This window comes from Trichoplusia ni, chromosome 4 (assembly GCF_003590095.1).
Source record: "Trichoplusia ni isolate ovarian cell line Hi5 chromosome 4, tn1, whole genome shotgun sequence".
Classification (NCBI taxonomy): domain Eukaryota; kingdom Metazoa; phylum Arthropoda; class Insecta; order Lepidoptera; family Noctuidae; genus Trichoplusia; species Trichoplusia ni.
Window position 1 is genome coordinate 17,643,811 of NC_039481.1, and position 21,807 is coordinate 17,665,617.

The 21,807-nt window shown below is 36.0% G+C and overlaps 1 protein-coding gene and 1 non-coding gene across 2 annotated transcripts in view; both read right to left on the bottom strand.

Annotated features, from left to right (window-relative positions):
- Window positions 1-302: 302 nt before the first annotated feature.
- The window catches only part of LOC113493374 (transmembrane protease serine 12-like), a 28,484-nt gene continuing 6,979 nt past the window's right edge, over window positions 303-21,807 (bottom strand). The window contains exons 2-6 of the mRNA XM_026871325.1: window positions 4,186-4,295; window positions 3,674-3,780; window positions 3,254-3,393; window positions 2,295-3,004; window positions 303-830 (exon numbers count right to left, since the gene is read on the bottom strand). Of these exons, the coding sequence (XP_026727126.1) occupies window positions 669-830; window positions 2,295-3,004; window positions 3,254-3,393; window positions 3,674-3,780; window positions 4,186-4,295 (1,229 nt within the window). The 3' untranslated portion in view covers window positions 303-668. The remainder of the gene's footprint in view (window positions 831-2,294; window positions 3,005-3,253; window positions 3,394-3,673; window positions 3,781-4,185; window positions 4,296-21,807) is intronic.
- LOC113493596 lies at window positions 6,589-6,707 on the bottom strand. The gene has a single exon (XR_003400579.1). It is a non-coding gene; the product is annotated as a 5S ribosomal RNA (ribosomal RNA).

Genomic DNA, 21,807 nt, shown 5'->3' on the forward strand with positions numbered 1-21,807 from the left:
AATTTTATAATATTATTATAACACACCTCTTTTATAAATAACTAATTGTTAAAGCTTGTTGCTTTTTTTGCTTTTGTTACCTTTTTGTACCCTCCGTGGTCGAGTGGCGTAGGCACCGGTTTCAAGGTGTCGCTAGCTCTGAGGTCCCGGGTTCGATCCCCGGTCGGGTCAATGTAAAAAATTCACATTTCTACATTGTCTCGGGTCTGGGTGTTTGTGGTACCTTCGTTGTATCTGAATTCCATGACACAAGTGCTTTAGCAACTTACTTTGGGTTCAGAACAATGTACATATGTGATGTTGTCCGCATTTATTATTTATTTTTATTATTATTTACCTTTAGAATTAATCACACAATTCCTTATCCAACCAAAAATAAATATTTACACACTCGGTCGTAATCCACTTACTTCTATACAGGCATCTCACTTCCATAATTATTAATTAATGAAGCGGTTTACTACAACGTATTGAATGGTATCGCCCGTCTAGTTTTAGACCCAATCGTAGTCCCTTATCATGAGCTAACGAGCGAAACTAGTCGAGCGATCCCGATATACACACGTAAACCATGTTAAAGAATTATGAATCCGCCTCAAAACAACTATTCCAATAAACTTATTTGTAAGTCTCACAGGGCTCACTGTATTAAGGTGTACTCCAGGTAGCTACGTAGCATAAACATGTGCGTATATCCAGGACACGTAGTGCGCCACGTTGGTGTAGACATCGGGCACGCCGCGGCGCGCGCAGCCCGAGCCGAAGGACGTCAGGCCGCGCAGCTCCCACCGGCCCCGGGAGCGGCACTGCAGCGGGCCGCCGCTGTCGCCCTGGGGGAGGACAGGGGCTTGAGAAATGTTGGCAAATAAAGTGACAGTTCCTTTTCCACAGCCAGAGTACGGGGGAAGTGGTGAAGGATGGGCGATATGATGGGAGATATGCTTTAATAGTGTCTCTCGAAGAAATGGATTTAGAGTCGAAGCTCACGCTAGGGGTTATTGCAATTTTAACGGCTACTTGCTAAGAAGAATAATAGTTAGTTGTTTTTCTGGTTGTGGTATTTTTGAACCTCTTGTGATCGAGCAATACGTTCCCAAGCTTTTCAGGTTCACATTACCTACCAAGTAAAAAAAATATTATTTTTTTAATAACAAAATTCGCCCAAGACATGCAGTATAAATCGGAACATTTACAATGAAAAATCTAATTCTAGCCTAGTTACCTAACAACAATGAACTATCAAAACAACTAGCAATGTTTGTAAACAGGAACGTTGATGAGTGAAAGCTAATTCCGATTGAACTTTCCAACATGACCGCTGAGTGTCACAGAAATTAATTAAAACACAATTAATTTGAACAAGACAACAAACATGACGACTGTGGGTTTATCTTAATTATTGATCAGTTGTCAGGTGTATTATCAGGTGCAATAGGAAGGCATGTATTGGAAACTTTTGTAGGCACGTATTACTCTACTCTTAAGGCTAAAACTGCCACACATGAACATCCTTGCATCTGCCGTCAGCTAGAATAGCTAAGCATAAGCTATGTGTATTAAACAAAAATTTTGTCGTTATGCAACTCGCTACAAATTTAGTCCCTAATAGTTATAGGAGGAATACGAAAAATATTGTCCATCATTAAAATTAGTGTCATCTTGTCATCTAACAATGTTATAATCGATAAGGGATTCAAAACTTATACTTAAGATTCACATAAACTCAAGTTTACCAGACATTTAAACTCATGTTGATCTAAATCCAGATTTCAAATGGCCTGGTCTAATGGGCTACAATAATTTAATGTCGGCGGCATATCAAGACGAAATACCAAACCAAACTATGCTAGTTCCTCGAAAAATCACGATATGATCAGAACTTTTAAATTGATAACAATCTGGAATTTTAATTGGCTTTTATAGCTCACGTGATATAACTAGTTCAACAGTTACTTCACCTTAAGGTCAAATGATTTAAGTTTGACTTTTTGGTATGCTTACAATCCTTTACTTTTAGAAAACAAATAAAAAAATGACCTTTACCAGGATTGGGTCTCTAACATCTCAAGAACTAAATAAGGACATTATTCAATTTTCAAAACACATGGGTCTTTTGTTAGATGTGAACACAATGTTTGAACAGTAAGCAGAGGAGGTAACAATATAAAAGAAGTCGAAAATTTACTCCATTCTTTTAACGGTTTTCAAATTGCCAACAATAAAAAGGATCACATGATGTGTGAGATTTCTGATATTCTCCGGCAAAATACAATAAAAAACAGGTTTTCACTTACCACGCAAGCTCCAGTACTCCCATCAGTGCTTCCCGCACATAGATGCCCCTCATTCAACGGCAGAGTCAAGGAGTACCGATCTCGACACAGGTTCAGCGGCAGCACCGGCACCTCAGCCTCCAGCAACACATCTGTCAGCGTCCCATTCGTCTGCTCTCTACCCCAGCCCGTAGTATAACACTCGTCTTTAAAGTCCAATCTATTATTATCATCAATAAACGGATCTATTTCTTCACCAAACATTAATTTCTTATCACTTCTATTTATATTAACTTTGTAATCATCTTTCAGGAGGCTGTTCCTTATAAGTTTGACAACACTATCTAGAGTTGCACTGTCGTAGATCAGATCACTGTTCCCTCGGTCAGTATTTCTTAACTCTTCACTGTTTTTCCTATCTGTCTTTCTATTTGACTCGTTGGATATCCTGACATTATACCTCATGTTCTTATGTTTCTTATTCATTAGCCCTGAGAAGATATTCTTCGTAAGATTATTAAGTTTCTCTAAATATTTGACGGCGGTATCAGGGTTGGGTTTTGGAGGTTTGGATTTTCGTTTTATAGGTTCTGGATTTGATTCTGGTCTGTGGTCGTAGTTGTTCTTGTCTGTATCGAAGTTGGCAAGAGGTGGCTCGAAGGGAGGGAGGCAGATTGTTCTGATGCGACTGCCGGTGCTCACGTCGGCAGCTCTCGTTAGCTTCATCAAAGCTGGAAATTACCATGAACGGATGAATAACTAATACATGATCATATGCGAACACAAGTACATCATAAATAAGATAAAGGGAACGATCATCAGCGAAAACCATTTTAATACCATTAACCAGGGTTTAACCATTCCTTACATCATAGGTAGATAAAGAATTAAAGAAAATATTATTTATATATATATTTTTTTTCAGTCATCCGTTTGCTACTACCACATATTCATTAGATGTATGTATGTCTAGATCTTACCAATATCATGTTGGTAGTTGTGGAACCGGTGATGCAGCACTATCTTCTCGATGGGCACGTAGGCGCCCTTCTGTTCGGCGCGGTCCCACTCGCCCAGCACCGCCGTCCACAGCGCCGGTACCGGCAGATTGAATAGCTCACTGGAATTGGTCACAATGGAAAAGTGTTAGACGAGTGAAATTTTCATTAAAAGACCAACTTGTGCAACTTTAATGAAGGATGATTAAACTTGGACTTAAATTGCTGATTAACCATTCATAACATTTAAAATTTTGCTTATTGTGGGTACATATAGACTACAGACTAAATTATATATCACTAAAGTTCAGAAGCTTTTACTCAGCATGAGGCATTTCCATTTTGACATGATGATGGAAATGATTATTAGTGTAAGGCCCATTGAAATAAAACGAGATATACTTATGAATGCAGTGCGCTGTGGTGAGGAGCCAGAGGGGATGGACCAGCACGCCGCCGCACCAGTGACCGATCAGACCGTAGTTTGGATGCAGTAGCTGAAGAGATACCTGAAATTTAAGGCAAATATCCTTTAAACATTGTTTAGAGTGTGGGACGGATAAAATATACAAAAAAATCTGGAGTAAGTTTAGAATCTGGAGTGATAAAACAAGATTATGCGATATAAGAATTATTTTTTTATAACAATTCAACCAGCTATGGACCTAACTGAAGAGCCTTAATCATGAGCAGAAACGGAGGGTGGCGGGGTCGCAAGACAAACGAAAAGTTTGAATCTGCAAAAATGTAGCACTTACTTATATTCCATTCGGTCGACGGTCCGAAACTAACCGGGCACCCCCGATAAATACGCGTTAGTAAACCGTTACATCATTTAATAATGAATCAGTCTCATAGTTATTATAAAAATAAAGTAATTATTCTTTTGACTACCTCTATTATGTCATGTTTACCTGCCAAGGCCAGGCTCCTCGCTTGGACTCCTTGCCCTTGATGATGCGCAGTTGTCCCGGAGTCCTGCTCCTCGGCTGACGCGTGTGCCGGCGTAATGGTACTCCACATTCTGAAAGAAATAGATACTACGTTTAACCAAAATTGAAAGTTATGTTAGCCAAGAGTTTTATAGTCTTTAATTCCTTTTCCTTTTCAATTTAGAACGATTTTGATTGATTTAGATACCTAGACTAGACCTTCATCCCAGAAAAGTTAGTGATTCGGGACCTATCGAAACCAGAATGAATTGGAATTTTTCCATTGTTTTGATTGGTTTTACTACCTCAGAAATTTACAAATCTGGTTTTCAACTGACTCCAAACAGATGAGATTTATTTGAAGGCGAAAGTTTGTGAGTGTGTGTGTATGTTTGTTAATTCTTCACGTCAAAACGGCTGAACAGATTTTAATGAAATTTGGCACGGAGTTAGCTGACACTCTGGATTAACACATAGGCCACGTTTTACTACGGTAAAAGTCCTATTCCCATGGGAAAATCGACGAAAATGATTTTTTTCATATTTTCTCCAATATTGTGCATCAAAAAGAGATCTACAAAAAAATCCACGAGAGCATTTCTCTATCTTTTAATTTTAGAAGTTAAGTACTTGGTGTTGGATGGTAAGTACCTGGTGTCGGATGGTAAGTACTTGGTGTTGGATGGTAAGTACCTGGTGTCGGATGGTAAGTACTTGGTGTTGGATGGTAAGTACTTGGAGTCGGATGGTAAGTACTTGGAGTCGGATGGTAAGTACTTGATATCGGATGGTAATTACTTGGTGTCGGATGGTAAGTACTTGGTGTTGGATGCTAAGTACCTGGTGTCGGATGGTAAGTACTTGGTGTCGGATGGTAAGTACTTGGTGTCGGATGGTAAGTACTTGGAGTCGGATGGTAAGTACTTGGAGTCGGATGGTAAGTACTTGGAGTCGGATGGTAAGTACTTGGAGTCGGATGGTAAGTACTTGGTGTCGGATGGTAAGTACTTGGAGTCGGATGGTAAGTACTTGGTGTCGGATGGTAAGTACTTGCGGTTTTCTTCAGATACATAATATTTTACTTTTTTTGCCATGATACCCTTTTCTATACTTGATTGGTAACTTCTTCATATACGTATAGTTTATCCCCTACACGCGATTTAAATATTATGATATAAACTGTTTCCATCTTAAAAAGTGATCACATAGCTGTTATAATTAATTATGTGAAATATATCGCGTTGAGCATAAGGAACAAATTGTGACACGCGATCGTTCACGCTCGGTGGTTAGGCTTGGTCACACTGACAGAGGGAAGCATAGCATAGATTATTTATTAGAATAAAAAGGTCGTTGCATTGTATATTAATATATTAGGTCTGTTTCATCAAGCTTCAGAAAAGAATAGTCTCTTTAAGCGACTACAAAAAGGAGTTTCTCAATAAGAGTCGATTTTTTTTGTTATGTTGTACCTTCAGACTGGATAAACCGATTGTGTTTTCATTTAACGGGAAATAGTAATTTTGACCTTTAAAATAGTATCAAGTTTGTCTCAGAAGTTTTTATTTCAAGTCGGTTGTTTGTTAATGTTGAAAAAAAATTAGTAAATGTGTTTGTCATTGATCTTCGCCTAAACAGCTGGACTGTTTTTAATGATTTATTATTTGTATGCGTTTGGGTGGTGTCCTGGATGATTTATACACGGTGATTTTTTAGTCGTCTTACAAAAGCAGCCCAGTTCATGTATCCGACGTAAAATACCCACAGGCGCGATTTTTTTTATCATCAACTAAGATAATAAGTACGAAGAAAAATTAAACAAGAGAAATCTCATCATTGTTACAAGGCTCGGACCGCGCTCGCAACAGAGATGTGTTTCTAAAAAACTACAAACTGCATCATAATATTGAATAAAAATTGCATTTTAAATTTATTCAAATCTCATAAATACCTATTTTTTTATCATGAACGTGTTCTAGTCATTGGATACATGAACTGGGCTGCTTTTGTAAGACGACTAAAAAATCACGGTGTATATTCAAAAATGAGCCTGGTAGAATGAACAGATCAGTATTTTTTAAATATATTTCTATACCACCTTCCGCTTACTGTGTGACTATAGACACATAAATTTAATAATAAACTTTTTGCGTTATCGATGTATCATGACTAGCACTTGCATGAGAATAGCTATCCGCGTATTTATACCCTATTATTCAATTTGATTAATAGATAGTGTAATGTTTTTTACAAAATTATTTCAAAGAACTTAATTTTGAAATCCTGCTAAATATCAACTTCTCAATATACAAAAAATATATTTAGAAAGAGCTGTAAACTGCTTGTCGCAATAAAATATAGCAGAAAAAATATTAAAAAGCAAAAAGCCAACGACACGCGGTATTCCCAGGCGGTCACCCATCCAAGTACTAACCGCGCCCGATGTTGCTTAACTTCGGTGATCGGACGAGAACCGGTGTATTCAACGTGGTATGGACGTTGGCAACAATTTTTTAAAAATTAGCAACCATATTGTACTTTATTTTACAATATGATGTAATACTCAACTAAAATAAAGTACGCAGGCATTTATATTTAACTAAAGCTGACGTCCCTCATCGCTTATATTGCTGCACGAAAACGAAGAGTCTTTTGAAGTTATGTATTAACAAATGTGCGTAAAATGGTTTACTTAATTATCTATATCTATACTAATATATAAAGCTGAAGAGTTTGTTTGTTTGAACGCGCTAATCTCAGGAACTACTGGTCAAAATTGAAAAATTATTTTTGTGTTGAATAGACCATTCATCGAGGAAAGGCTTTAGGCTATAAACCATCACGCTGCGACTAATAGGAGCTAAGATACAATGGAAAATGTGAAAAAAACCGGGCAGGTACACCTAAATCATAACTTATATGTTCTACCCACGGGGACGAAGTCGCGGGCAACAGCTAGTATAAAATAAAATGAAAGTAAACAATTGAAGTTAGTTAACTTTTATTTTATTTTTTTTATACAAAAAGAACAATTTACCGAACAACTTCAAACCTTTCCATATCTAGACGTACAGTTGAACAATTAAATTTAATAGCAAAACAAATAGGAAACACAATTCACCCATAGAGAAAATCTAAACCAAACAGCGTCCACGGAAGGACAGTGCAATACGGAACAAGACATCGCACACATACTTATTACCCAACCACGGCCATAAAAAGGTGTAATGTTGATACACATACATTATTAATGTGTCGACAATTACTTGCTATTTGCTAACACACGTAACTGCTGTGTTCAGGTGTTGTTTGCGGATAGATGTTGACTTAAGCATTTTGCACGTGAAGAATTGTTCTTTAATACCTTTTTAGAGGATCATGAGGTACAGCCTGGTACCAGGCAGACAGAGGAGATCTAGTTCTAGATTTTCTACCCTAAGAATAGAACCATCATTTTAAGTCAAATTATGTTCTTTGAAAAAACCACTCCCGCATAAAGGCATTTACAATGCGCGGGGGGATTTACAAAAATACAAATCACATGCTCAAGACATCCAGACCCAGAACAAGCATTCGTGGATCACACAAATGCTTGTCCTACGTGGGGATCGAACCAGCGACACGACGCGCACAGTGGGTTTGGAGTGGTGACCTCACCTTTTGGACTATTAATTAACCCTCTTTTGCAATAAATTCCTTCACTGTTATAATGGACAGGCTCTCGGCTAATTGTTTGAGACCGTTTTGATTTGATTTCCGTTATTATCACGTGTATCGAATTATCAATCAAGGGCGTCAATTCACAATTATTAAGGAGTTGTGAGCAAATGGTTGACCTTTTAAATCGGTGAATACCGCTATAGGCTTTAAGTAGTGTTAGTGGCATTAAAATGTTTTATCGATGTTATTTCTAAGATTGATACACCATCCAATAACTACAAAGAATATGATGTGAATATATTTCTTTGCTATGAGATTAGTTCAAATACTTCGACCTTCTACATATTGGACTGCTCGGATAGCCGAGTGGTTGACGTCAAACGCGATGTGCGCGATGTATCGCGGATTCGATCCCCCTATTATTTATTTGTAATTATTAAATACAGGAAATATAAAACTTATGTTAGTACATCGGTGCACAAAACTGTTTTGAACAGTTTGACTGTGGACTCTGGTTGAGTCTCATATAGTAACGCAAAAATGCTAGTACAATATAATCTAAGGAATCCTTGACGGAAAGGCGTTCGCGGTATCTCCGAATGCATGAGATTATGTGATTACGAAATATGTGGTGCTGTGTATGTGATTTGGATGCCTGTGCAGCCCCTCGCGGCATGGATTAAATTACTCAGTGCCGAACACAGGTTTTTTTTTTAATAAAGTGAAAAATCTTTTTTTGCATTATTACTGTATTTGGTATCGCTCAAACGTTTGAAAGAGACATTTCGCACAGTAACTAATTTTCAAAACCTTATGCTAATGTTATTATTATTCTAGTATTGCATAAACTTTGTGAAGTGAAATTATGCCTTGTAATATATTAGTTTAGTTATGTTTGACAATTATATAACTACAGTAACAAAAGCGAATTGTGTGGGTGACGCTGATTGCGACTGGCAAGACTTTATGTTGGTTCTTGACAGGTTTTTGTCTTGAACCATGCACCACTACCACTACTCCCTAAGGTTAATATGTACATCTCATATAAATAATAAAAAATGGAGTTTAACCAGATGTCCAAACAAACGTTGTTTTGCTGTACAAATGATTTCTGGTAAAGAAAACACAACCAGGTGGACATCCTTTATTGCTTAAGCGTATGAATAATAGATCGTAAGTACCTAACCGATTCTCGTAACTATTAAATAGGCATTTTCATATTAAATTTCATAAAATTGGTCAAGCTGCAAAATTACAAGCTAAGCAAATGTAAGACAAGATTGTGCTTTTCTTGTCCAGAAAACTACCGCATCACGTTATCCAGGGCCTGTTACTTTTAAAATACGTCAGTTGCTGAAAAGAAACATCACTTCACTTACCACTAGACCATCAGGCCAGTCAATACCTAAACAGCTGAGGTTCAGCAGAATTCCTCAAGTCTTACTCCTCCCCTCCTAACTTTGCGCTCCCTTGCCTCCTTTCCCTCTCCTTTTTTCTTTAAGCCAGTTCTGGATAATGAGTATGTGAAATAATATAACTACTATTACCTTCCTCCAACAAATCTGATTATGTAAGACTTCAGGTATAATCTAGGTTATTCTAACCACAAACATTATCATTCTACGCCCTGACTTAACGACTTCGCCGTATAAAGACATTTCATAGTTAAGAACCTCGTTAGTTCTAAGACTAGGCCATGTTTTAAGTGTAATAGAGTTCTTACGTGTGATGAAAGTGTGGGGAATTTGGTTATGATTTTTTCCATTAAGTGGCGTTTGATGACTTTGGTTCACTGCTAGGCCTTAATTATTTTTAATCCCCAAATCAAAACGACCAGTGATTTAAGCTAACTATAATATATATTATTATATCATGGCCTTCCTTTCCAAGAAGGTTTTTGGTGAAAGACAGCTTTATTCTTTTTTCAACAATTACAAGAACATTATAAATGCTCAAGTTATTAGGCGGTCCGGTGCAGGATTTTAGATGCTCTCAAAATTTGTCAAACCTCCCCCGCTTTCCACATACAATTTCTTCCAGTTGGCTAATTCAGATTTAAAGACTTATTTTCTAATCTAAGTTGATCTTTCTAGGTACTCATCAACAATTACAAGTGTACTGCTAAATTTAGCAGCAAGCATTTAGCCATCTGCAAAACATCTAATATGAATATTGATGAGTGTATGAGCAGTACTTATATTTCCTTTCATACAGTTCTTTCTAATGACTTATTTAGTAATACACACCAGTAAATGTGTTATTCTTTTTATATTTACTTGATTACGTATATATAAAAAGGCGTATATTTTCTACACGATCACTTTTTACTTTCATTTCAACTTTTTTATCTTTTTATTTCAGTATATTTCTTGCTTTTAGTTTATCTGCTTGCATCCTGTCTTATCCTATGAGTTATGCGCAAGCGCAGCATCCGACGACAGTATTGGCAGCACTGTCAGTGACCTCATCAACATCCCATCAGCGTAATGATAGTACTTTCACTGCCAACCAATCTCCGGATCAAATATAACTTTAATGGCAACAGACAGGTATGGGCAGAAGTCCCGGTGGTAGGTATTTGATTTCTTAATTTATTTTAGATGCTGGAAAGGCTGTACATGATTCGAATGATACTTCATCAATCATTCCATAAATTTCTCCCCGTCGTCGACGAAACAATAGAATTTAGAATAAATGTAATTAAATAATTTTGGCTAGTCCAGTCTAAAACTTCGAAATAAGAAGTCAAAATAGGCATTAGAAAATGTAATTAGAATCGATTTTGTCATGATTCTAAGATATGTATTACCGATTCATTACTTTTATAATAACTTTAAATACGATTCGATTCAAGTTAACCTTCTGTTCTTCCCCTTACATGCACTGTTGCATAATCAAAACTTACTATGGGAAATTGATTGCTTTGACGAATAAAGGGCCAAAACCATTGTTGTGTCATTGTCGTCTGCTAAGGGACCGATTACAGTATTATCTATGGTGCAGACGGCATCCGTCATGGTTGTTTATGGTAGGAAGTGTTACGCAATGACACTGTCGCTATGGTAAGAGAATTTGTGACGATTGGATAAGGCTGTATGGGATTTTAATTTGATATTTCTTGGTGCAGGTTTTCACTTGTATAGTATATTATTTATTAAATAATGATTGGTCTAAGGCCACCGTGAAAGGAAGATGTGTGATAAGTACAATATGTTTCCTTTGGTTTCTATTTTGTTCCTTTGGTTTCGATCTTACAGTGTTAAGTTACTTTAAGGCCTATTGTGAAGAGATAATAAATGATTTATTTATTTATTTATTATTTATTTAAAAACGAAATGTAAAACTCAAGTTTTTATTTATAAATCTTTCTACCGATTTCAACGAATTTGTGACCGTTGACTACTTTGATGTTTTTTCCTCATTAGGTGCTCCATAAAAGACGCTAATTGCTTTTTTGTAAAACTCATTATGGCAAGCAACTCCATTCAGGAATAAAGAGTTACGAACAAAACTGTTTCTTCTTCGTCTTCCTTGAAACCTTTAAAATCATCTTTATCAACAACTGGGCAAGTTTCAAGTGTCTTATCTCTAAAACGATCACCGGCACTTCTTACAATCAGATCGATCTCATCTCTTATCAAACGTCTTGACTTGCGGTCAGTTAATTAAATTAGACCATCATCATCTGAGATAAATGCAGAAGTCTTATCAACAGCATCTAAACAATTAGTCGGACCGCTTCCGTAGATCGGTTCAAATGACCCGGTTAGTTTTCAGGGTTCTCTGTACCCAAAGGAACTTAAAAACGGAACAATATTTCTAAGGCTCTATTGTCTGTTCATCGGTCTGTCTTTCACCAGGCTGTAATTGCAAAATTTCACCCATAATGAATTTGTGTTTCTGACATAACTTCAAATAAATAAATAAAACCCGAAACTTAAGTAATAGTTCTTGCGGTAAAATTTGATTAGTGACCATTTTATATATCTTAAGGCTGATATCTACTTGCTGATATCGTGTGTCTGACTCGTACTTGACTGGTTTAGTTGCTTAGAATATTTTTGGGTCAAGCTGGCTCTTTTCCTAATTTTTATTATTTTTCTTTAGTTATTATCTCTTTTTATAATAACCATTTCTTTTTATTTTCTCTCAGTTATTTGTAGAGTAACCGACTAACACGTCAAAGTCCATAATTTGATAAATTATAGATGTAAGAGACTAGCATCCACGACACAGGGAATCCTAGTGTGGAGGCTAGCGCCTAAATGTATTTAGTTTTAAGTTAACAATAAAAAAAAAAACATTTTGAATTAGACAAAAGTTCTGTTAAAAATGTAAGTATTGCACAGGAGAACAAAAACTCAGTTAAAAGGAACACGATCTAAGTAATATCTTATTTACTTGATCTCAATTATCTTTTTGATTACCTACTTCAGAGGGTTACTTAAGATGATTAAGGAAATAAATTAGACATGATAAAAGATTATCAAGCGTATATTTTGCCTATTTGAAAAACTCTTTTTCGGTTCAAACCGTCTTAGTTACGATGTTTTGCATTTTCCAAGGTAAAATATTTCCATTAATATTATTCATAAAAAAGTAAGTAAGCAACATTCCATTGTCATTTCCATAACAAAACAACATTCTTAAAATCACAAGAGAATGTACAATACCATAAATAATCGATATTTAATCGATTACACTCATGAACGCCTCAACATCTTTCCATTCATTTCATTCATTCAACCGGCAAATGTTATGAGAAGCTTCAATGGGTTTGAATACAAAACAAATGCACATTCCAGTTAGGAATGGATAAATGAAAGTGAGTGTCAAATGACAGGTCATTAATCATGGAAGACCATCAGTGGATCCTGATCAGCTTTCTCTTGAGAGCTAAAGAATTTGGGAATACAATGGTTTTGAATCCATTTATGGAGATGAACTCGACTCTGTCTAAGCCTACGCGAAAAGGTTCTCGGCTGCGTAATTGTACGGACTGTCAGTTCACTCTTTTTGTCTGTGACTGCTATTACCAACGGACTGAACTAAGCTAATAAACTGAAAGCCTTAACAAAAGCAATAAAGGTTCATCAGTTTAATACTTTGAAATCGATAGATCTGTTCAAAGTACAAAAGGAACTGGAATAGCAATCAAAACTTGTGCTGGAAGCCCACTCTGGAAGTTGACCTGTTACAACATTATTGCAAAACGGTAAGGTTCATGAAATTGAACGAATCATTGTGTATTTACATATTCCACAAATACAAATACTGTATTTCAGTATGTCGCTTATTATGGCGATTGGTTTCTCAGTTTCCATAGATATTTGATGCAAACCAACCCGCAAAACTCAACATAACAAAGTCATCACTCAAGCCGTCAAACTTTCGTCAGAACCACAATTTTCATCTTCATTATACACAACAAAGGCTTAACTTAAAACGTCCCGTCAAAAGTAACCAACAAAAAGTACCAAGAAAACATCTCAATTATAGAAAAACATTAGTTTCAGTCAACAGAGTTAGTCATGAATAAAAGGTGAAATCTGATAAAAAAGTTCAAGTGTAAAAGCGAGCAAAGTTTTTGTAAAAGTAATTACTAGGATTACGGAGTGATTGTGTAACGATCAAAAACCAAGTTACGTGAACCTGACGGTTTTCAACCGGATGTCGGCGAGATTTGTTTATTGTGAACTGTTAATCTAGAAATGAATGAAGAGATTGAGAAAACGTTACGTCTAATTGAATTGTCATCTTCTTGTCGTTCAAGTTCTGGTTATGAAATGGGGAACTAGTAAAGTGATGACTGGACCTAAAAGAAGATAGATGCCAAAATGTGAATAAAGTCAAAGATAAGGCTTTAGATGTTCGAACGTTGAAGTCGATTGATAGTTTTATTGCAATATAGGTACCACTATTTAACCTTGACAATGGATTCCGATAAAAGAAAAAGAAAAATTAAAAATCTATGCTAAATGTAATGAAAATACATATGTTTAAGCATCTGCCGCCCTAAATAAATTAATCCTTACGTCGGCGTCGGTGGGGTTTCACAGAGAGTCAAGTCACATGCTCAAAGACACCCAGGATCAAGACAAGACAAGATTGAACAAGACACCGACCAGTGGTGACTACAACTGTGCAGACAAAATATAGACGGAACTCAAATAATAATATCAAAATTTTAAAGCTCAGCTATTATTGTGGTCAGTATTCAAATTTATCATTGACATAACAATAAAAATATTTAGGCATTACGCGGTATTACGTAACCGCACGACGCGTCGCGTAAATCTCTAACGTAATTTACGGTGTAACCGCATAATTTGTGTTACGTTACACGTGAAATACTTGTATCCGGTTACGCTAGTTTTAGTGTTTTTTTATTTATTTGTTAACGCCTTTTATTGTTGTAATTTTGTTTAGAAATTATTTATGCAAAAACGCTTGGAAGTTTCGCAACTTTTGGAGTAGTAGGAGTAGGCTAAAGTGATGTTTATTTTATTTTTCTTGATGCTTTTTGACTGCTTAATGCCTAAATCATACTTATACCAAAAGAAAGTTATGTGCGTCTGTTAAGTCTACTAAAGACTTAGTTAATAAAATCTCCACCTAATTTATGGTGACAGGTAGAATTTTGATGATAGCTGATATACTTAAGAAACATTTTTATAAAAGTCAAAAAGTGATAAAAGCAGAAAGCATATAGCAGATAATTAAAATATCACATCAGACTATAATAAACATACAACAAAAACAGATCCCTGACCTGCCCCAACATCTAAAACAAAACGCAACAATCAAATTAGCATGCACGCGTTAAGACGCGTGATCGGAACACAACGTTGTGCACGCTTTCCACGACCCGTTCCCTTCCGTACTGGCAACACCTTTTACTTTCATTATCGGTAATGTAGTGCGTTTGTGAAAATATATCAGCCAGATCGAATTTCCGAGGTTGTTGTACCAGGTATCGCGGTCGATGGCTTACGTGGGAAATGGAAAGGATTGGGCTTCTGATGAGATTCGAGAATGATATCACGATAGCCTTAAGGTTGGGCAGCTTCGAAACTATCTCTTCTTTACGATTTACTGGTTGATTCTGACAGGACGGAGCCGATATCCTACTTTTTCTTGATGTCGGGGGACATCCGATCTTTGAGTTAAATACATGATATAAAATATTATTATTAATTTAATAGCAGTTTACTCAGGCGTATTATCTTTATATATTTTTTCGATCCGCCATCAGCTCATAAGGACTCCGGGTGTGTCTGAAACTAGTCGGACTATCCCGATAAAAATGCGTGAGTAAACCGTATAGATAATTATGAATCCGCCTAACGAAAGTCATTATAATAATATGCACTGGAAACTTTACATGTACGGTCAATTGGTCTCTTTAAATGTTAAATAGGTATTTAAAAAAGTTGTCAGATAAGTAGATACTTCGGCTTTCTTACACTAGGTGTCATCGAAGCGGGCTATGTGAGGCAAAAGTGCATCGTTTCATAGGTTCGTGTAAGGGTCCGGACGCAACTCAATCCTTATACAACCCACACAGTGTCACCCGGACACCATACCTCATCGTCAACGTTTCCAAACACAACTGCATGCGTATCCGTACAGGATTACGACCAGCGTTAAGAACAGTGAGCCAGTCTAAGGGTAGACTATTATTTTAAAACTAGCTGTTGGCTTTAGCTTCGTCGCGTCCTTGTGGTATGATTTATACCTGTCCTGTTTTTTCCACATTTTCCATTGTATCTTCGCTCCTATTAGTTGCAGCGTGATGATATAGCCTAAAACCTTCCCTGATGAATGATCTATCCAACACAAAATAAAATAATTATCCAATAATTTTTCAATTTGAACTAGGAGTTCCTGAGATTAGCGCGTTCAAACAAACAAACAAGCTCTTCAGCTTTATATATTAGTATAGGGTAAGTATAGATATAGATAAAATCTTTCTATACTCGTAATCTTTGATTTACCTTATTTTTAGTGGTTTTTCTTGTCTCCTGTCAAGCTGCCCAACAGTTAATGAGTCATACTATGAGCAGTTACAAACTTAATTAATAATATTAGCAGCTACAAATTTAATTTCTACTCAATAATGTTCCTTTCTACATATATTCATTGTCTTCCGTAATAATGCACAAGAGAATAACATTTTATTTGTACATAAAAACATTACGAAGTCTTGTTATTACTTCATACTTTGTCTCGTAGTTTTCAAGTTCATTAAACTTACGTTACTGCGGCCATGTTATGACGTAACACGTTCTCAAGCCGCCATGACTGTCCCATAAGTCTCACCACGTGTTGGTGTGACGTAACTGATGGTGCAAGTCATAAGCAAGCAATCTTACATTCTAAGATGCAGTATTGAAGTGCATTATTATCTTTGATGCTGGCTTCTGTCCAGAGGTTTGCAGAATAAGGTTATTTAATGATTAAATAAAACTGTGCTTGTTTTCCGACATTTCTGATGTGGCATTTCATTTATAAATGATTCAACTTTTTACGAGGTACAAATTGACATTTATAGACATTGTACTTGCTGCTCAAGATGCAAAAGAGTGGAAAAATGTTCTGCGAGTCCTATTTCCCTGATGAGGGCTAACGAAATTTCATCATCATCAAAAATTGAAAAAAATCCGTGGTAGCCATTATCATCCTCACCAAATTCACGCAAAGCTGGCCATATACATACGTGTGATAAAATTACTATAAAACTACCGAGTTAAACAGTATCATATATAAAAACTTAGTTTATACTCAAAGCATTAATAACTATCAAAGTTGAATAAATGAAAGCCGGGACCACCAACAAAACACGCTATTCTCACGTACACTCAAAATTAATAAATAATAAGTATCTACTAAGTTTGATAACAAAGAGTTCATTTGATACTGCAATATTAAAGAATACTTAATATTCACCTCAAACCCGCGACCTTTCACTCTTAAACCCCGCACTAATGAACCCCAAGTCACGTAGAGAAAACCCATTCCATTGCGTGGCGCGTACGCAGCCCACAGTATTACCGGTACTTAACCAGCAATAGTTGCGTAATTTTAGGAAGTGTTCGCCGCAAGCTTTAATGATAATATAATATTGTTTCGACATTTTATGAATAGTTTTAGTTAATTGTTGGGTTGTTGTTGTGAGTTATGTTTTAGAGATGTTGTGATAAGATATGAAAGATCTTTATTGATGTAAAGAATTATTTCATCAGCATCGTCTCTGTGAATGATTAAAGCTCCATCTTCATTCTTCTGACCATTATTATATAATGGGGCTAATTCGCTGCTATAAATCCTGTAAACGAGGATGCACAATGATATTTTGTATATTATGTATGTATATTATGATATTAGGTATATTGAAGGAATACCCTGCACCTAGCATTAAAGCTCTGCGATCCAGGGATAAAATTGTCTCTTGTTGATGCCTAAAGGAATTTAAACAGAGCAAAGCAGAGCAGAATGGAACATGACGTAAAAAGGCTTTGACAAAAAGACGCTTATGTGAACTTGCTCATACAACTAGGGTACCTATTGGGTATGTTGGCATAAGCCACTTTTTGGCAGCAATTCTGTAGAGCAGGTTTTTTCGGAGATTCGGATTTCAGGATTCGTTAAGAAACAGGATTTCTCCCTGTCCACTTTAGTAGGTTATAATACAAGAATAATTTTTATATCACCGTGATAATAACAGCATAGTAAACATGCCAACATTGACAGGTCAGCTGGTGGTCGTGAGTTCAAATCGTGAGTGAACTAATGATGTTAACTATACAATGTAAGTCTGTGTTGACTTTAAATGAAGAGCTTACGTAATATAATGACACTTACAGTTTCTACCGACGATGAAGAGGTTAGTTTAACAATGTTGTCTGTCTCGCTAATAGAAAATATAAAGAAATTCTACCAAAGGCTAAGATGCCTTTTACCAATTCTGTTAGTCGGCTTCCAGTCTAACAGGATGCAGTGAAGTACCAGTGTTTTACAAGGAGCGGCTGCCTTTCTGACCTTCTCGATCTGGTTACCTGAGCAGCACAGCACCTACCCCTATTTTTGCATCGAATGTCATAAGTTTTAGTTTGTAAAATAATAAAAAATCTTGTATACAATAAAAATGTCGACACTTAGGTCGGTTAAATTGTTATTTCCCTATTTTTGTTGCCTTCTGTTTTATTTATTTCCATTTTATTAGAATAAAGAAACGTTTCATATACATCTGACTATAGAAAGAAAGTAACGACGATAAAACAATATAAAAGATAACCTAAAACAGTCTCATTATGTGATACACCCCAGAGTTTAAATCTAGTAAAAGATTTCATCACACAGGCCACAGACTCCACCAGTTCATATAATTAACATTGTTGCACTACACCATATATAATTACACAAAGTTCAACGCATTATAACAGCCTCACACACAATAAACACTTCATAAAACAGCTGACTACTACGTAATACCATAGATAATGTGTAATTTGTTCGAGTGTCGTCGTACAGGCATCGAACCCACGACCTTCGCTAGTGAAAGCCGAGAAACTGACATCTAGTGTTACCTGAGGGCCGATTACTTGGATTATGTTATTAGTTTATTGCATCCCTACTAATATTATAAATGCGAAAGTAACTCTGTGTCTGTCTGTCTGTCTGTTACGCTTTCACGTCTAAACCACTAAACTGATTTTAATGAAATTTGGTTCAGAGATAGAGTTGATCTTGAGAAAGAACATAGGATAGTTTTTATCCCGGACTTTTGAAGAGTTCTCTTGGAAACGCGATATAACCGACATCGACGCGGGCGAAGCCGCGGGCGAAAATCTGGTTTAACTATATAACTTCGTATTTTATAGGTACATTTGGTCAGGAGTAGTAAGAAATAGGATGAGATGGAAATCTTTAGAGGTAATTGGAGGAGTTTGTCTCGGGACAACCTTTGACGAAGTAAATGTTATATTCCTTCTTCTTCTCCTCTTCAATGAATTGATGATATATAAAAATGAATTGATGTTAGTGTCGCTAAAACTCGAGAACGGATGAGCCGATTTGGCTTATTTTAGTCTTGAAGTCTTAGTGGAAATATAGAAAAGAAGCAAAAATAATGAATATTTTTCTGCATTGTGATCACCGATTGTGTCATAGTATAATTATATCGTCATTTCCCATTTGAAATATTAAATCGACTTGTTAACAGTTCATTAGCTAATAGATTCATCTTGACAACATAATCACAAGTCAATTACGAGACGGTCTCACACGAAGGTCTACCTACACGGTACTTTAGTATTTATTCTAACTTTAACCAGTGCTTAGATTATAGTCACATTAGTTGTAATCATGTTAAATAAAAAACAGTTAAACGGAAAATCCATTTAACCCGCTTAATGTTTTGTTAAGGCTGCATATAGAATACATTTCATAAGTCCAACCATCTCTAGCCATTACCGTGGTATATGTAATAAATAAATGCGGACAACATCACATACATTGTTCTGAACCCAAAGTAAGTTGCTAAAGCACTTGTGTTATGGAATTCAGATACAACGAAGGTACCACAAACACCCAGACCCGGGAATATGTAGAAATGTGATTTTTTACATTGACCCGACCGGGGATCGAACCGGGGACCTCAGAGCTAGCGACACCTTGAAACCGGTGCGTACGCCACTCGACCACGGAGGTCGTATATGTATATCTGTAGTCCAAATGTTTCTTGTCTGTAAACCAAAACTCACACAACGCGAAAGCGAACATTTAAGTCGTAAAATTAGCTTTAAATATAGCATTATAAAATACGTAATCAGACAACTATATTATTTGCGTTTGACACCCGGTGAAACTATTGCTGTAGGAGAATTTAATATTGTAATAATGGATCATAAATACCAATGATTGTCGCCCTCAGCAACGAATTATAATGAGCCTTTCCAATAATCTACGGCGGAATAATAAGCTGTATCTTACTGATACTAAATGTTTAGTAGATTATAGGTTTACTATTTCATTGGCGATAGACTTTAGCAATATTATGTATTGAGAGCAGAGAATATTGTTATATACAGCGTTATTAGATATTTCGTTAAATGGGTTTGTGTGCAAGCGGATCAGGTTCGATCCTAACGCAGGCAGACAATGTTACTTTATTAAAAAATATTTGTATTTTTTTATTTCTCTAAAGGACCACCGACATCGACTAAACAAAAATGGTGAACGAAATATCCTGAGGAGAGCTGGATTCTAAATATTAGAATCTGAAGTATAGTGTACTGATCCGCAGTGAACTAGCGAGGTGATCAATGCCCAAGCGTTTCCTATATAAGAAGAGGCTTGCGTCAAGAAGGTGAAAATATGATTAGTATATACTCGTATTTCAAGGTTCCTGAAAGATTTCCCAATTGCATTTGTCTTCAAAACTACTTATCTTGACTGTTATAAGTTGACCAAATAACACATGGCTTAACAAGGGTTAGACACAGGGTTTGACAGATGAAACCTGCATCGATACAAATATAATAAGACTATACACTCATTAGAACAAAATGTTAATAGGTACTTGTAGATATGCGTCACCAACTAACTCAACTACGTTCCATACAACAAACCTGATTGACATTCACCAACGCATCTCAAACTAGGAAAACATAATGTATGGACGCACATCACAATAGTGCTTCACATACAATCTCCCATGTTTTGCGTACACGTAACTCGCAAGAAACGCCGCGGTAAAAGTCTAGTCTTTGTTATAATGACGGATTGTCTCCATCTCATATCGAGAATCAATATTCTAACTATCAATTGTTTTCGAATCGTTTTTTTTTTGGTGACTAAAGTGTGAAAATAAAGTGACTTCTTATGGTAGGACAATGAAACTTGTAATTTATTACACAATGATAGATATTCATCGATTAACATTGCGTCACTCTAATATAAAAAGTGAGATCAATTTGAAGGCATCTTGAGTGCACTTGACACGCACCTTTTGTTCTGACGTCTGAAAAACTATTCAAGTGTGTGGGCCGGACTCGGGGCACTGAGAAATAGGCTTAAATGAAAGGCAAATTATCAAAAGGAAATTATACTCCCAACAAAATACTCACACGGAGTATCCCTTTTTCCATGATATCTAAATATGTATGTAGGCATGTATTTTTTGAAATGATGTAAACCTTTGCATCATTTAATAATGAATTCCAAACACTCTCTCATAAGTTACTACATTTTAACTTACAGAAAAATCTAAAAGAACCATGATTTTATATAAATTGTTCAGTAAAAACGACAAAAATATCAAATTAAACAAAATCGAATCTAGCCTCCATGTGTGCCAAAGTATACCAATATGCACTTCAGACCACTCCTGTACCACTATTCTGTAAACTGTAGCTAAGTATATTAAAGCAAGGCGACAGCATACACTATTCATACCGGCATCTCTCTTCCACAATAACAACAAACCTCCTTCAAGACCCCACAGTTAGCGATTTATTTTTACACGTTTATTTTTAACATCTCAGTTAATAGACCATGCGCTTTCCAAAACTAGACAGATTTGTCCAATTTTCTCACTAAACTTTTATTTAAGTTGCGTAACTAACTATTCTAGTTATTTTGCAACCAATCGTACTTCTACCATTTTTATTTTCATCTAATCAATTGTAATTTCGATTTCCAATATTTAAGTACTGGTTAGAATATCCACTTAAGTATCTATTCTTTTTATTAGATTTCATTCTTAAATTACTGATTTTACTTTGGGACGATAATGTTGTTCTAATCTGTTGGGTTCAATTATTAGATGTATCGATGTCATTGATTTTTTGCAGTGGTATTAGAATTGTTGATGGATTTTTGAACTTGAAAGATTGATTTGAGATTGAGATTTCAGTCTGATGACCAACTAAGGACACAGGT